We start from the raw sequence: 17,946 nt of genomic DNA, 5'->3' as shown, positions 1-17,946 counted from the left end.
AAATCAGGTCAATATAACTGTAGCCAACACCACAATATAGCACACACGACGCGGAAGGCAGGACGGGTGCTACGCTGACTCCTGCCTCTGCAGGCACTGGGCAGCTTATCTACCTTCCAGTGGTGTGCTGAGGAACATGACTCCTGCCTCTGCAGGCACTGGGCAGCTTATCTACCTTCCAGTGGTGCGCTGAGGAACATGACTCCTGCCTCTGCAGGCACTGGGCAGCTTATCTACCTTCCAGTGGTGCGCTGAGGAACATGACTCCTGCCTCTGCAGGCACTGGGCAGCTTATCTACCTTCCAGTGGTGCGCTGAGGAACATGACTCCTGCCTCTGCAGGCACTGGGCAGCTTATCTACCTTCCAGTGGTGCGCTGAGGAACATGACTCCTGCCTCTGCAGGCACTGGGCAACTTATCTACCTTCCAGTGGTGCGGCTGAGGAAAAGCAGCAAATAAAACAGAAACAAATGTGATCAAAAGCTCTGCTGAGCTCAGAAAACCTGCCTATAATATGGCAAAGAAAAGAGAAATATTTGTTTGATCCAGGGCACATCTGAGTCAAATGGGGCTTCACAGCCTGGGACTGAAGTCTATTTTAGAATCAGGGTTCTCCAAGGCCCTATCTAGTAGCAAGATCAATTGGAAGCTTTCCCTCTAATCATGTGGCGATCTATTAAGGCTGGGCCAGACATGAAGGGGCATCCTGTGTCATGTGGCAGAGCAGAGCTGAGTCAAAGGGAAGGTCATGAAAAATTAGCAGAGTCACACGTGGGAGCTGTGCTTCCGCTACTGCGAAGACCAAAGGAGACTAGAGCACCACTATCTCGGGTAAAGAACAACCTGGGGGCAACGCCAATGAAGCCAGACTCTCATTCCAGGGCTCTCTCCACTCACGCCCCACTCTGCCCACTTCATCTCCTCAGATCTTTATTTAAGGACTAAGTCAGGCTGGTGCCACGGCTCAATAGGCTAATCTTCCACCTGCGGCGCTGGCACCCCGGGTTCTAGTCCCAGTCGGGGCGCCGGATTCTGTCCTGGTTGCCCCTCTTCCAGGCCAGCTCCCTGCTGTGGCCTGGGAGTGCAGTGGAGGATGGCCCAAGTGCTTGGGCCCTGCACCCACATGGGAGACCAGGAGAATCACCTGGCTCCTGGCTTCGGACCAGCGTGGTGTGCCGGCTGCAGCGGCCATTGGGGGGTGAACCAACAGTAAAGGAAGACCTTTCTCTCTGTCTCTCTCACTGTCCACTCTGCCTGTCAGAAAAAAAAAAAAAAAAAGGAAAAATCCTAAATTCCACTCTGTTTTCTGTCTCTGCTCTTTTCCTGCCCCATCAGCCTGTCATTTCTCCTCCCTGTGGCTCCGATGGCATTTACAAATAGTGGAAGACCAACATTCAGTGACTCGTGACCAAAAACCCTGCATTTTCTAACAACCACTAGACTATAATGAAATAAATTAGAATTTAAAAATTATATTTCAGATCTCGGTAGCAAAGACATAAATACATAATAGCATTTCCTAGTGTCTGATGAAGAAATGACAAGTACTTACATCATAGGGCATCAGTATTAGAAGATATTCATATGTTTTAACACAAACTCTATACCAAGACAACAAGAGATCCAAGAAGATATATATGGAGGACATCATCACAGTGTACGTGCACGCACGCACACACACACACACACACACAAAGCAAAAAAGCAACGTAGCATCTAACAATTCAAGATAGGTTAAACAACTATCTACGTGGCATAGATAGCTGTAAAGTTCTTAAAATTCCAATTTAAGAAACATTTAATAGCATGGAAAATTGTCCATGACATATTAAGTATGGAGAAAAGATTGCAAAAGAACATCTGTCACATAACCATTTCATACTCACTAGGACAACTGTTAACAAAAAAGCAAGGCTTATAATTGCAAAAACAAACAAAAAACAACAAACACTGATGAGGTGAGGGTATGGATATGGAGAAACCGGAACCATCAAACACTGATGGCAAGACTATTAAGTGGTGCAGCTGCCATGCAAGTTCAAAGTTAATATCAAGTTGCCCTATGATCCAGCAATTCCACTCTTTGGTATATACCCAAGAGAAACAAAACACATCCTCACATAAGCGTGGACATGAATGTCCACGGCCACATTATTCATAAAAGACATATTGTGGAAACTGCACATATCCAAAGTGTGGACTGAAATGCTGATACATGTCAAACACGGATGAATCTGGAAAACATTCTGCTAAGTCAAAGAAGGTAGACAAAATAGGATACAAATGCACAGAGTAAAGTAATGGAATTTGACAGTGGGAATGACTGTGCAACCTTGCGAGTGTACCAAATACCACTGAACTGCACATTTTGAAATGGTGAATATTTCATGGCATGTCAATGGAATACAGACAACATGTCCCCCCACTTTTTCGGGGGGCACACAGAAAATACAGCCAGCAAAGTGTAAATGTGGATTGTCTAGGATGGTAGAATGAGCTTTAATCTGTGCTTGAATCTACATGCTTGTCCACAATCTCACATTTTTCCCTTGAGTTATATACAGGTTTTATTATATGAAGAAAAAAAACAGTTATCAGTTTAAAATAAAAGTTCTTACCAAGGGCAAACATTTGGCACCATGTTTAAGACACAGCTTGGGATGCCCCATATTAGAGTGCATGATTGAAGTCTCAGCTCCTCTGCTTCTGATCCATTTTCCTGCTAATGCACACTCTGGGAGGCAGCAGATGACAGTTCAAGTACTTGTGTCTGTGCCACCCATGTGGGAGACTCAGACTGAGCTCACAGCCTGCAGCCCAGGCTGGTGGAGGGATTTGTGGGAGTAACCAATGAATCAAAGATCTCCCTCTCTGTCTCTCCTTGTTTCCCTTTGAAATAAATTTTAAAAAATTTAAAAACTTACTACCATACACTCTGTGTTGAACAGTTCTCCCAGGGAAGGCTATGTGGCTTTAGTCAGGAAATCCAAAGTTGGTCATCCAGGGGTCTGGTCTCAGGACCACATTTTCTAAGCAGTTACACAAGACATGGGAGCATAATGCAGGATCTCACAGGACCAAATGTGTTCACCAATTTGTAACTGCAAATTGGTAATACAGCTATATCATGCAATGGCCACTCTTGGCAGGCCTTGACTCTGCCCTTTCTTCCGCGAGCTCCCATGGCCTCTCTCTGCAGGTGTCAGGGGCTTTAGAGTGGGCAGCTGCCCACCTCCATCTGAATTTAATTCATTTACTGTAAGCAAAGTTTGAGTGCAGAGACAGCTGCCAGTACCCCGGACTCCTGTATGCACTGTTACACCCTTGCAAGATAAATGCTGTCTCTTAATCCTTAAAATGCAATTCTGTTCACCATTACCCAGCCTTGCACAGACAAGTAAACAGGCTCAGAGAAGTGGAGAAATTGGCCCAGTGGGTTGGTGGACCAGCAGGATTTGAGGCCATAGCTAATGGTTCTCCCAGCTCACCATAAACATGATGGGCTTTTAGGGAACTTTGTCTATGCACGGAGCTCTGCTGAAGTGGGCGTAGACCAACCAGGGCATAGCTGTTAGCTGGCTGCTGATCTGCCCTCAGTTCTGCCAACTCCGCTGCACACGAGCAGGGCAGCGCACAGGAAGATGTTAACAGCCCAAGTGCCCAGTGCACATACCTGACCAACCTTCTCCTTCCTTCATTTCTTCCTTTCATTTACCTAGCCATCCAGTGCATCCATCCATCACTCTATCCATCCTTCTGCCTGGACAATTAAATCAGAATTTGAGGGTAGCAGCCAGGCATTGGTGTTTTTTATGACTCCCATCTGACTCCATGTACAGCCAGGTTGAGGAACCACCATGATGATCTCATGGAAGTTTATGATATGGCAAAAATGAGGCACTGGTGTCCTTTTGGGCTAAAGACATTCCATTAAGATGCATCTGCCAAAGCTTTATCATTCAGCAACTTAACCGTTACTTGCACTTCTGAGACAGAGATCTCTCCACTCTTTCTGTTCCTGCTATAAATTATTTTATCATGTCAATTCAAACATCTTTTCAAATTATTTATTTATTCATTCAATCATTTATCTTAAAGGCAGAGCATCAGCGAAAGTGGGAGAGACAGAGCTAGAGAGATCTTTTATCCATTGGTGCAATCCCCAAATGGCCGCAACAGTAAGGTCAGGACCAGGTTAAAGTCGGAAACCAGGAATTCCATCTGGGTCTCCCACGTGGGTGGAAGGGGACCAAACATTTGGGCCATCATCTGCTTCCTTCCCAGGTGCATTAGAGAAAGATGGACTGGAAGCAGAGCAGCTGTGACTCAACCTGGCACTCTGATACGCAATGCTGGCATCACAGTGGCTGCTCAACCTGCTGTACCATAACAGCCTAAATGCTCAAGTATATTTTAAATTGTGATTCAGTGAGTCAATTTTAACAGCAGAATAATCTTACAAGGCAATGGAATAATTTTCCCATTAACTGGGATGATCCATTTATATATTTTTGAATGACAAGGTACCAAACAGATCCTTTCAACAAGAGAAGAAAACACTTACAATATTGAAAACGGTGCAGTGACAAGCAGTTTAACTAAAAATATAATTTTCCTTGGGGGTTTTCAGGAGGCTGCACTATGGAGTGCCACTGATTTATTTCACATGTATATTCAAGTTTTTAGCCTGACAAGAATTAGCGTTTCAACAATTTACTGAGAAAAAAGATGGTCCCATGTTATTAAAATGTGATTTCAGTGTGGTTTAAGCACAACTTCTCAACATGTCAATTATGTCAATGTAGAATCCCAACGTTACAATGGGGGTGGTTTGGATGATACAAGGAGAAAAGCCAAGTTCAATTCATGGCCCAAGTTGGGAAATATAATTCTAAACCACAGAACTGAAATGCTCTTTCCAAGTCTTAAATGAACCAAGAGTTTTCTGAGATTAACTAAATGTTAACCCTAACACCACGGATCTGCTGCATGGAAGGCTGTGTGGGTGGTCTCAGTGTGGGCCAAAGAACAGATTTGGTATACCGGGCTCAGAGGAGTCATCCCTGGCCAGCCTGGTTTGGTCACATGGTCTCTGTCTACACTATTAATAGAAAATGTTTTAAATTCCTAGAAGAGAACCTTCAAGTTATTGGTGGATAGTAACTACTGTATCAGTGATTATTTTAAACTATGTTTCCTCAGATCTTTGAACATATAACCTCTATGTCACCCAATGAAGGATCAATTCAAGAACTGTAAAAGGCTGAGAATTGGCAACTTAAAAGTGCAGTTCAGCAAATCTAAGTCCATGGTTCCATTTTTTCCTTCCCTCATTGCTTCTTTCCCTCCTTCTATCCAACTACCCAACTGTCCATGCACCCTTCCCCTTCCTTGAACTCACTATAAGATAGCAAATGTAGGCCAGCGCCGCAGCTCAACAGACTAATCCTCTGCCTGCAGCGCCGGCACACCGGGTTCTAGTCCCGGTCGGGGCACCAGATTCTGTCCCGGTCGCTCCTCTTCCTGTCCAGCTCTCTGCTATGGCCCGGGAGTGCAGGGGAGGATGGCCCAGGTCCTTGGGCCCTGCACCCACTTGGGAGACCAGGAGAATCACCTGGCTCCTGGCTTCGGATCAACGCAGTGCGCCAGCCGCGACATGCCAGCTGCAGTGGCCACTGGAGGGTGAACCAATGGAAAAAGAAGACCTTTCTCTCTGTCTCTCTCTCTCACTGTCCACTCTGCCTGTCAAAAAAAAAAAAAAAAAAAAGCAAATGTAAAATCTGCAAGGGATTATGATGATGACAATAACACAAGCTAAGATGTATTAAGTGCTCATTAGGCATCAGATAATGTATTTTATAAGAATAGTGTTATTTAATCCTCTCAACAATCACAGAGTGGTGTTACCCCCATCTCCCATTTTTACTGATGAAGAAACCAAGGAATAGAAAGAGTGAAGCATTTTTCCAAGGTCACCATCCTATGTAAATGTAGAAGACACATTCAGAGCTAAGTCAAGAATAGGAAAGGTTTCTGCTCTTTTAGGGCACAGTACAACAATAACAACAAAAACTCAACGTGGTTCCCCCATCCGTGCCAGATTGGGTGCTGGCATCACGCTCCAAGAAGAGACTCACCTCTCAATTCTGGTGCCCAGGTAAGGAGGAGGAATGAAGGGTGTTCTATAGAGGATGTGACACAAAGACATTCACTGAACAGGTGATGGACAGGTAGGAGGGTAACAGCAAAGGTCCAGAGGCAGGGTTTAGAACCTGTAAGTACCTCCATAGGAGCAAAGTTGGGAGGACACAGCCAGAAGACACAGGGGAGGAAACCAGACTTCACAGGCCCAAGTAGGCCACACTAATAAATGTAGCTACTGCAGCTCAGGCAGAACATTGCCAATCAGAACAGTGTCAGGAGTGGGTTTGCATTTGAGAGCAATTGCTTTGGCAGTTCATAGGTATAAAAAGCAAAATGACCTTTTGGTCTTCTTGTGTCTACCTGATAAGTATCATTTTAAAGACAAGTAGGAACTAAGGGGGAAATGAATACTGACATTTGGAAGAAATGTATAAAGACAACTACAAATGAGAGTATATAGCAGTCATTTCCTCTTAAATAGACTCTGTGGAGAGACACCTTCTAGATATTTGGTAGAAAACAGTCAGAGTACCTTAATTGAAGGGATGAGTCTATCGTCTATTGGGTTTGTTTAACCTCCTTTACACATATTTCAGCAAAACAATTTCCAGTTGGTGATAGAAAATTGGCTGCAAGAAGCATCTCCTCCAACCTTGAAGTGACCTTAATAATTGTCCCAGTAGGCAGTGGTTGTCATCCATCCTATTAATGGGACAAATATCCTTCAGAGGCAATGTGTTCTACATGATACATTTCCCAAATGAGACAGATCTTTCCAATTCTCCCAAATACTCTCTAAGCTAAGTTCAGAGACAGAGCAGATTTTGGGCCACCTTCCAGCAGAACATACTAACTAGTATGACCTTCATCAAGGTCCTTAATATTTTTAATAAGTGTCCATTTATTGATCTGTAAAATGTAGCTCATCATGGTATGATGCTGAAACATAATATATTGACCTTCTTCTACCATTTTTGTCCTCACCTCTGAGTCCTTGTAAGGTTTAAATGGAATGGTACGTGAGTGTTTATCTATGCATGACATATAATAAGTAGACAATATCAGCAATTATTATGGTTTCCAGCTCCAGATACAACTCAGTGTGTTCATACATTAAGCAGCATTTAGTTGTCTTAGTTGTCCTGCTTTCCTATGTGGTGTTATTTCTAAAACTTAGCACAGCAAACTATTCTACTACTCAGACTTCTGTCTCTTCTATAGCTATTAAGTATTCCAGTATACTTCCGCAGAAATTTCAAAGTAACCATGAACTCAGTTTTATATATGCATATATACATAATTGTTCTATGTAAATATACATACACCTATATGTAATATAAAATATTGACTAGACCTAACAGTCCATTTTCCTTGAAAAACAGTATGTGTTTCTCATGATGCGGTAGGATGCTATTACAATGAGTTATATTTCAAGGCCCTGTGGACTACAGCTCAGATGGTAGTAAACCACACAGCTGCCCAGCCAGATCCCAAATCCCACACTCTTTTTGTATTTGTAAATAAAGTTTTATTTGAACACAACCACACCCGTCTTCTAAGATCTTAACTCAATACTCAACAGTACACTCAACAATGGTTGAGTAGTTGCCAGAGAGACCATCTGGCTCATAAAAACCAAAGATATTTATGGTCTAATTCTTCACAGAAAAACTTTGCTGACCCATGTCCAGTCCAGTGCTTTAACTGATCAATGTTTGTAACACCAGCACAAAATTAACATTTGCTAGAGGTAAAAGCCTAACATTTTTTTTTTATATGACTGGTGGGATGAAGAGGAGTGGAAAAAGGCAATCACAGAAAAAAAAAAAATCTACTTCCAAAGCCTGGTTTTGGCTCTTGCTGGAAAATTTTTTTGTGTCTTTAATTAACATACATCACTTCGATTTCATGAAACTCAAGTGATGGCTGAACCTAGAATTCTGTTGGGAAATTAAAAATTTTATTTCACAAACATGTTGATGCAAACATATTCCTTTACACTAATGATGGCAAAAGGGTGCCATGAAATTTCCCTAACCAATTTCACTGCCAGGTGACCTTTAATTAATTTATTAATTACTCTTTTCCACCAAAGGTTATGCTTTTCAAAATATGAAGCTATCCAAACATTCCTAAGCAGCATGACTACTGAAAGAAAGAGATGAGGCACAGAAGCAGCAGATGGCAATGATTTCATTCCAATGCTGAGCCAGTTCCTAGCACTAGGTTGAATACGTGATGAAGTGAAATGAAAATACTTGTTTTACAGTAGAGGAGAAAGCCTGTAGTATCTGTCTATTCCATTACACACAGGCATATGTAGTACTTGCAGTATGTACACTCTCCCCACTTATCGAAAGCAGGTTGCTCTAGAGGCGACTCTGATCCAACAAAGACGCCTGATGCTCAGGGAAACAGACACAGCAATGAGAGAGGAAGCAGAATCTGGGGTATTTACTCTGAAGGAGAACTGTGAAGCATCCCTCAGGTCCATGGAGTTACATGAAGGGGAAGAATGAGGACAAAGAGTGGAGGGGGATGGGGCCGGAGCTGTGGCATAATGTGTAAAGCTGCTGCTTGCAGTGCCAGCATCCCAAATGGGCGCCATTTCAGGTCCTAACTGCTCCACTTTCTGCTATGGCCTGGGAAAGCAGCTGAAGACGGCCCAAGAGCTTGAACCCCTGCATTCATGTGGAAGACCGGAAAGACACTCCTGGCTCCTGGCTTCAGATCAGCTCAGCTCTGGCCATTGTGGTCATTTGGGGAGTGAAGCAGTGGAACTGAAGACCTCTCTGCCTCTCCTTCTCTCTGTTTAACTCTGGCTTTCAAATAAATAAATAAATCTTTAAAAAAAAAAAAAAACCAGTGGAGGAAGAAGGCAGTGGGGGCAGAATACGCCGTAAAGCATTAAGTATTCTGTGACCTCATTGGAGCACCACTGTGGTGATAACCAGTTGTGCTCATTTCTCATGGGGCTTACAGCTGTGGACCACATGAAGTCCATTTCCCCTCTTCTTTTGTTTGCCAGGAATCTCAAAGTGCATTCTTATACCCAGTTTTTACTAATCACGAAAGGCCTTAGGAAATACATACCTCCTCTAAGATCCTGTATTACCACTGTGCACTTATTCCTTTCCCTGAAGTTTTCTTATGTCTATCTTCCCATATTTTATGTACTCTTAAAAACCCCTCTGATCACTTTAGGATCAAGGTAACAAACAGATGCATGTTAAGAAGTCAAAGGCAAGATACACAGAGATGTGCCTTGTCATTCCATGCATTTCACCTATTCAAGCAATCTGCAAATCAGAGGTGACAATCCACTTTACAGATTGGGAAAGTGGGACCCAGAGATACTAAGAAGCTTGCCCAAGGCCACACAGCTAGTAAGCAGCAAAGCTAAACTTTGAGCCAAAACTCAGCTGGCCTCCACATCCTGGAACACAGCCACCAATCTCCCTGCACGCAGAGCCTGTGGCCAGTCCCGTGATGCAGCAGCGGAGTCGAACAGTTAGCTGGAACAGAGACCTTATGGCCTGAAAAGTCTGAAATATTCACTCTCTGGTCCTTTAAGGAAATGTTTACCAACCAAACCCTGCACGACATTTTATTGTTTCCAGGTATTTTTTAAGTAAGTATATAATCTATTTCAGAAACATGCTTTTTGAAAATGACATAACATTTGGCATCTAATGAGTTATGTTTTGGGAAGCAAAACATGAACTTATGAGGGCAGCATTCTTCCCTGATGTTTCTGGGTACTATACTAAATGATTCACAATATGGTTTTTCAATGTTTTAGTGTGGAAAATGTGTTGGATGGGTGAAAAATCAACTTAGTCATCTTAATAATTTCCTAAAAAAATCCTAATGAAGACCTAGATTTAGAATATTTTTTACAGTTAAAATCTTTTTTTCTTTTCTTTTAGTTTTCATACTGTGTAGAAAAACAAAGCAACATGATCCTTCTGTTAGGCAAAACGAAAATGGCTTTCTCAAGTTAAGCAAAGAGAAATGCAGATAAGCTGGCTAAAACATTATTCTTAAAACTGAGCTGGGGAGAAAAAGAAAGATTACTCTGTAATTTACACATTGGTCTTCAGGGTAATTTATCCCTCAAAATTTGGAATTTATTTATAACTTTTAGCCCACCCACTTCCATAAGAATGATCTGAGACAGCAAAGTGTGTAATATGAATCCAAAAATATTATATCTGGGAATAGTAGATTCAAGCTCTGAAAGTAATTTAGTAGAAAATGAAAATACATAACTTTGTTAAAAATTTTTTCCCTTCAAATGCCTGAGAAGAAAGGACAGAAAATAGCTATTCTAACCATTTAAAAAAAAACACCACTTTTAAAATTATCTTCTAAGTGAAACAAATCCAAATTCCTTTGAAAAATTCTGTGGGCAGAACATTAAGCAAAGAAATGGAAATCCATGATCAAAAATCAAGTTCTAGAAACCTTTGGAATTGCATTATTATTCATATTTTAATATGAAGTTCTTGGCAATTTAAATTAATTTCCAGGATGAATCAAAAGCCTCAATCAAGATTCTAAGAGCAGAAGAACAAGTAGAGTCCAAGTTATGAATGCCCTGTGTTATGTGTCATCACCAAGTTTTAAAATTCCAGATTTAGAATGCAGTGTCCATTTTGTTGGGGATCTGTAGATTCCAAACTATTAGCCATTTTCTAAAGAAAAAAATATTTAAGGAGCACATTGTTCTAAGAGGTCTTGAACTGTTCTGGGTCTTGTTCAAACTGTGCTCTTCTCAGTAACCTGGCAGCTGCAACTAGGATGAAAATGTGCAAAAGCACTGCAAACAGCATTCTGCTGTTTGTGAATCTGCTGCAGAAAGAAAATCCCAATCACTGGTTGGGAGGATTAGAAAAGGTCTTAGCTCTTCCTGCTCATGGACGCCTCTATCCACCAGGCAGTATGCAGTCTGGCTGCCTTCCAGAATCACTGTTCAAACACAAATATCCTTCACAACTCAGTTTGGTTGGGACTTACCGCAGCTTTGCTTTGGAACTTTCCAGTAATGCCCAAAATAATTCAACGTGAGACACACTGGCCGACCACCACCACCACTAACTCTGGGGAGCAGTGTGGAGAAGCAGATGGAGGCTTCCTGGACTGGCCACCCAGAAGAGCGAGCATGGAATAATAGGACAAATGAATGAAAGAGGGAGTGTGCAAATCGAGAGAGGGGTCAGAGGGGTGAGCAGGTCAAGAAATGCTGAACCTTAGGGAAACTGGCTCTGGCAACAAGGCATGGCATCCTCTCGATAGGCGGCCAGACCACAGCTTATGAAGTACTCCTGCCAAAAAATTCAACAGGAAGTAGCTGAGTCTCCAGAGTTAGCTACTTTTTCACAAGAAACAAAGGGATATGTTAAATGACACTACAGAATGAAATCATCCAAGCAGAAACCACAGAAATCTCTAGGGGACATCCTGGTCCCTTAAATATGTAGCATTTGAAAAATTTTTAAGGGAAAAAAATAAAAATCTTACAGATTAAAATGCATGGACCTCATCTGAATCCTGATGTAAACATGTTGTAAGAGAAAGAGGTAGGAAGAAGGGATAGAACAATGAAAGGAGAGAAGGAATCAGAGAGATAGAGAGAAAATAAATAAATTTTTATTGTTTTAAATTGTCTTAAGCCCATCAGATTCTGAGGTAACCTGTCAGCCAGCAGAATAACCCATAGAGAAACCTCCAAAGGGAAATGTCTGATTGAAGATGAGAACTAACAGAAAGGGTGGTCCCTGGGATTAAAGCAGAGCTGGGGTCAAAGTCTAGTTCCTAGATGCCACTTGCTGCATCTAGGAACTCGACTTAGCCTCTGTGGGCTTAAACCTTTTAATTGGTAAAAAGGGGAGAAGAGTGGCTAGTGCATAGGGCTGTTGTAAGAAATTAATGAGATGATCGGTGTGTGAGTGCTTAGCATACTGCCTTGCACAGAATAAACAGAAAGCTGGCTAGCAGCTAGTGTTTATACAATCATTATTAGCAGCACTCGTGCTAAAACATCCTCCTCCTCCACACAGAGTCTCCTGAAAAAGGAAGAAGATATCCCCAAAGAGGCTGACTCCACAACTCGTGCTGGAAGGCAGATGGAGGGCTGTGCCATGGTACAGTGAGGTATGCTTTCCACCAGTGTTTGCATTTAGCATCTGTTTCTATTTTGGGGCAGCCTCTGACTACAAAATCCGTTGCCTCTCCCAGCGTGGGCAAAAACACTTGGGCTGGAGCCTGCGTGGGGAATGTGCACAGGAAAGAGGTGCCTGACACAGGTCTGGCCTGTTCGCACGCAGGCTCTGCAACGTTTTATTAAATGGGGCATCCACATGGAGTTCAAATTTAAGGGTTTTTCCTCTGCACAGTCCAACAGCACAAAAAGAAATAGGTTCTGAACTGGCAGCCTTTCTTTCATTTGTCATTATGTTTTACACACAAGGAAATTTTAATGTCTAAAGATGGGAGGTGATGATAAGAATAGAGTTACATGTGTTTTTTTGGCAGCCTAGTCACCAGCACTTAAATTCACTTCTGACAGTTCTCAGAATCTAAAGACCTGTAAGTACTAAACTGTCATCTGCCTATCCATGAGAGATTTCACTTTGGCAGTATTTCAAAAGTAAAATCACTCGCTTTTTTATGCATATTTTCACCACCACAATATTTCTGTAAGCCGTGTAAAATCCTGTATTCTCCAGAGACAGCTACAAAGAGGTCTGTGCTCAAGAATGTTCTAACAGGAAAATCTGCCTTGTTTCTGAATCTGGAAGTCTAAAAATTCAAAGTCATTTGCTAAAATCTAGGATTAGGACAAAATGGGTGATAGCTTCCTCCAGGAGTTTAAGCTTGGTGATTATTTTCAAAAAGCACTTGAATTTGATGATCTCCCAACTACTTAATGGTTAAAAACTAGTGGTCATGGAAAGACGTGGAAGATGATCCTATTATGTAACACTTGGCTCTCCTCTGCAAAGCTGCTCACTTCCAGCACGGTCTGACATGGGAATCGGAGGAGGCTGCTCAAAGGCAGGGAACGTGAGATCTCAGTGGAGCAGTATGGCATCGGGAGAGCAAGAGTCAGACTGCAATGAAACCCTCCATCTGGCACCACTACCAAGTGATCCTATGCAAGTCGCTCCCTTTCTCTGAGTCTCAGCCTCCACCACACTGAAATCCAAGATTACACAGCACAGTGGTTACGCAGGAGCTCTGCAGTGACAACCGATGGGCTGCCCGAGCTAATAAGCACATGGTGCTCCAGCCCATCTACTTACCATGTGCCTTGGGTAAATGATTTAGCCCACCAGCCTCTCTTTCCTCATTTCTACATTGGAGAAAATAACAGCATTTACTCAAAGCATGGCATTGAGAATTAAATCCTAAAATGCATCCAAAATACTTGTATTCTATGGCCTGTCATAAGCCCTCAGTCCATGAGCTGCTATGTGTGATTGTTGTTCACAATCCCTCCAAACATGTCCTGATGAGCAGTCAGCCCTCAGGAATAAAATTCTGCTTGCTGACAACTCAGAGTATGGCTTCTCTGAGGTGAACTTGGCTTCCAACAGCCACCACTCTCTTCTCACAGCCTAGAAGACTGCTGAGGTCTTGAGGGACTCAGTGAACGTGTGTTAAGCCAGTGACCAACTGGGTGAATCAATGACGAGGCACTGAATGCGCTGATGTCTTGAGAGCTCCCAGCGTGCCCTGCTTGCGGTTCCCTGAGAGCTTGGGCAAGCCACCTGCTGTCAAGCACCACAAAGCACACAGCAGGGCTCCTCCACATCCTCTCGCTGGCTCGGTGATGCTTCCCGCTCCTCCTCTGACAGAGCACAGGACTCTCACTAAAGACTCAGGCTCCATACACATTGAAGGACGCAGGCCACTTGCTGGTTCCAGAAACAGCCTTAGGGAGCCACCCATTAAACAGAAAGAGCATAGTAAGAAACTCCAAGTGGCACAAGAACTGGACACTGGGGGCAGCTCTAGACAGCACATTTGAACTCCTGATTTGGGATTCCTGCCCTCCTATGCTTCAGCGGCTTGGACAACTGCAGTACAGCCTGACCAAGAGGCTGCCTGTCATTAATCAGAGTTCTCTAGATGCTGTCGTGCTGCTGCCATTGGCCTAATTATCTTTTCCTTGGCACCACTGGCACTATTATTACCTTATCCTCATGTTTAAATCAAGTCACTGAATGAAAAATTAAATGAAGGTATTTATTAATGAAATTTAAACCTCCAAGTTAAATGAGAAACTTAGTACTACTTGCCCTAAATATGAAGTAACCATAAAAATAAACACTCAGAAACAAAATATTATAATTATAGTGCAGCCAGCAAGGATTGCTTTCCTTAGTTTGGCTCACTTGGTGTGCGCGCGCGCACTCTCCCTCTCTCTCTCTCTCCTTCCTCCCTCCCTCCCTTCCTTCCTTAGGGCATTTTGAAAGACTAAAAGAAAATAGGAAGAAAAAAAAAGCCTCACTTTGCAAGCCTGTTTTCAGAGCTATATCCATGTACCACTTCCAATCACTGCAGGTCTGCAAAATGATCCTACCCATGCTCTAATTTTCAGCCTCCCCCATAGCACTGGATCATGGAAGTCACTTGTTCCCGGATGCAATTAAAATATACTTTTCCTCAGTTCTGAGATTCACTGAAAAAGTATCTATAATCAAGATACTTCTCACCATGCCCTGGATTTTATTAGTGTTTAAATATTATCTTTTATTTTTATCGGGGAAGCTATCATTAGATTGATGACACATTTCATAATGAGTGACTTGGAGTCCAGAAGATACAGCATACCTTAGCAGGGCCAATATAAGTGAGCCTGCTGTTTGGACGCTACGACAACACAACAGCCTTCCATGTTCATCTGATAAAGACATTACAATAGCAAGGAATTATGATCCATAACCCTCCACTAGAACACTCACATATTCTTGGCCTTGAACGCTTCAGCAAAATGCTGCACGCTACGGAGCAGAGCGAGGTCCAGGGTCATTGCTTCTACCTTGGCTTTATGCTGGAATGAGAGAAAATAAAAAGAAATGATAAATAACAGCAAGTTTAGTCCATGGTATCGAGTTACAGTAAATGTGTTATGGAACATGTCGGAATTCCCCTGTTTAATATTAGACGCCCAGAGAGAATATAAATCATTGGAATGAATGGAAGAACCAGGCTTTTACTGCCAACTTCGGGGAGCATGTGAGGCTAGGACACTGCCAAGCCCAGAGGCAGGGGGTTGGGCTGCATTTGGCCCAGCACACAGAAGATCCTACGAAGCATCTTGAGGCTAACATTATCCCCTGTAGGTCCGCACCCTAAATAGTAATGAGAGGGGAACAGCAAGTTAAACCCTGGCTCACACAAGGATGCAGCAGACAACATTGTAATATTAAAAACTGTCCCCCATGTTCAAGTGTTTTTGCTAAGCCTGCAAAAAATATTAAGTAAAATTCATTGATAGAAAATGTAAAAGCAATCAAGACTCTTTCATACCACAGGACTCTGACTTACCTACATCCTAATGAGAATCCTGCCCAGGTAAACCAGAGAACTCTATAAATAGGTGTGACACATCCTAACAATAAAGCTAATGATGGCCGGTGCCACGGCTCATTAGGCTAATCCTCCGCCTTGCGGCGCCGGCACATCAGGTTCTAGTCCCGGTCAGGGCACCGGATTCTGTCCCGGTTGCCCCTCTTCCAGGCCAGCTCTCTGCTGTGGCCAGGGAGTGCAGTGGAGGATGGCCCAAGTGCTTGGGCCCTGCACCCCATGGGAGACCAGGAGAAGCACCTGGCTCCCAGCTTCGGATTAGCACGGTGCGCCCGCCGCAGCACGCCAGCTGCAGCGGCCATTGGAGGGTAAACCAACGGCAAAAAGGAAGACCTTTCTCTGTCTCTCTCTCTCTCACTGTCCACTCTGCCTGTAAAAAAAAAAAAAAAAAAAAAAAAAAAGCTAATGATGACCACTGACTGAGCATGTACACACCTTATACCTCTCAAAATCACTAAGAAGAACATGAAAGATTCCGTCCATTTATAATGTGGCATCACACATGAGAGATCACAGAGTTAAGAAGGGGAGGGGGCAAGAACTGACTCCAGGGCCAGAGTCCTCCCTGGAGAAAAACTAGACGAACTAGAGTAGAGATGTTGGGATTTGAAGCCATCATGTTCTACTCAACAGGTGCCTCCTGGCACAATTCTGGAAAGACAGATAGCAGAGTTTGCTCTTCAGTTGATGGGGTACTCTCAAACTTTAAGTTGGATAAACTTTAGAGAGTGACACTAAATGCTGCCACTTCTTTCTTTTGAGCTCCTTTACAAAGGACATAAAGCCAAGAACCTCAGGGCCCCTGCCTGTTCCGATAGGAAGAGTCCAATAAGACAAATGGTTAACTTTGGAATTCTAGTCTAGACTGTGTATTGAAATAAAACTAGGAGAATATAATGCCTCTAGGGCCACTAGAGAGATGCAAATGGCACTACTGAGAATATCCTCCTCAACCATCTCACCCAGGGATGAACACAACCTGTGTAGAGATGTTTATCGTATATGCAGCCAGTTTATCTTGGCTCTTGATGTCCTGGGCTCTAACCCAAGACTGGCACTTTGAACAATAAACATCAGGCAGTGGCACCTGGAAGCACACTGACTCGAGACCATTTCATGTTGGAACCTCAGTTTCCTCATTTGTAAAGATAAACAGTAATTTATACACTCACAGAGTTGTGAGGTAAAGTGTTATACACATAGCATACTGTCTGGAAGAGAGAAGGTGTTTAATAAATTTAACTCAAAAGAAATAAAATGTCAATGGAACCAAATTCTTGGCCTGATGAAATTCAGCCATAACAGTGGTTTGGGGCAGGTTCCAGTAGGCCATGGTGGACAGAATGGTGCTAGTGTCTCATAAGGGTCCTCCCTTAAGCCCACATCACACAGATCACCATTAGATCTTGGATGACACCTAGGTTACATCTACTATCAGAGCCTATTTTTAGCGAAAGGTGCTATAAAGTGATTAAATGATTTCTTCAATCACACTATTAGTGGCAGAAACAAAAACACAGATCTAAATTCTTGGTCTTGTAAGATAGTGGTAGATGTTCAAGCCTGCAGATTCTGGAAGGAGGAGGAAAAGCAATACGCAAGCCCAGGAAAGGGAGAAACGGCAACACATGGGTTTTGTTAGAATCTCCTAAGATCTGGGACCAGAGATGGGGTTCCAGTGTAAGCCACACCCCTCGTCTGTTCAAGAGGGAAACTGCCACCAAGACAGGTGAAGACACTTGAGGAAGGCCACACTCTATACAGAGTCCAGGTCTCCAGACAAGCAATACAACCCCAGGTACTCTAAGGACGGCTGAGGATTTCTTCAGGGTGTAAAATTGGTCAAAGGTTAACACACTCCTCACAGTGATTGTTAGGTCTCATAGACACCGAAGTACCTGGATTTACATTCAGACGTAACAAATACAGTGCCTTCAGCCCTCATCCCCCACCTCACTTAACCCAGAGGGTGACAGCCATCGCCAGTGCCTTCAGCCCTCATCCCCCACCTCACTTAACCCAGAGGGTGACAGCCATCGCCAGTGCCTTCAGCCCTCATCCCCCACCTCACTTAACCCAGAGGGTGACAGCCATCGCCACACAAAGGATCTTGGAGACACTTGAGTGCATCACAAGAGCAAAGTCAAATATTCACTGTTGTGGAGGAGGTGGTATACAGACTATTCTTCCCAGCCTAATCCCCTG

At 43.2% G+C, this 17,946-nt stretch overlaps 1 protein-coding gene and 1 long non-coding RNA gene across 13 annotated transcripts in view; one reads left to right on the top strand and one right to left on the bottom strand.

Moving 5' to 3' along the window:
- The window catches only part of WWOX (WW domain containing oxidoreductase), a 1,024,395-nt gene that overhangs the window by 716,768 nt on the left and 289,681 nt on the right, over nt 1-17,946 (bottom strand). For all 12 annotated transcript variants that reach the window (XM_089320578.1, XM_002711692.6, XM_089320572.1 and 9 more), the window contains one exon: nt 15,117-15,205. In XM_089320578.1, the coding sequence (XP_089176704.1) occupies nt 15,117-15,205 (89 nt within the window). The remainder of the gene's footprint in view (nt 1-15,116; nt 15,206-17,946) is intronic.
- The window catches only part of LOC103348528 (uncharacterized), a 43,329-nt gene that overhangs the window by 23,326 nt on the left and 2,057 nt on the right, over nt 1-17,946 (top strand). Inside the window, exon 2 of the long non-coding RNA XR_016225498.1 lies at nt 12,207-12,300. This is a non-coding gene — a long non-coding RNA (uncharacterized LOC103348528). The remainder of the gene's footprint in view (nt 1-12,206; nt 12,301-17,946) is intronic.

The sequence above is a fragment of the Oryctolagus cuniculus genome, chromosome 18 (assembly GCF_051225735.1).
Source record: "Oryctolagus cuniculus isolate XC-2025 breed Fujian yellow rabbit chromosome 18, ASM5122573v1, whole genome shotgun sequence".
Lineage (NCBI taxonomy): Eukaryota > Metazoa > Chordata > Mammalia > Lagomorpha > Leporidae > Oryctolagus > Oryctolagus cuniculus.
This window is presented reverse-complemented; position numbering and strand designations above follow the sequence as displayed.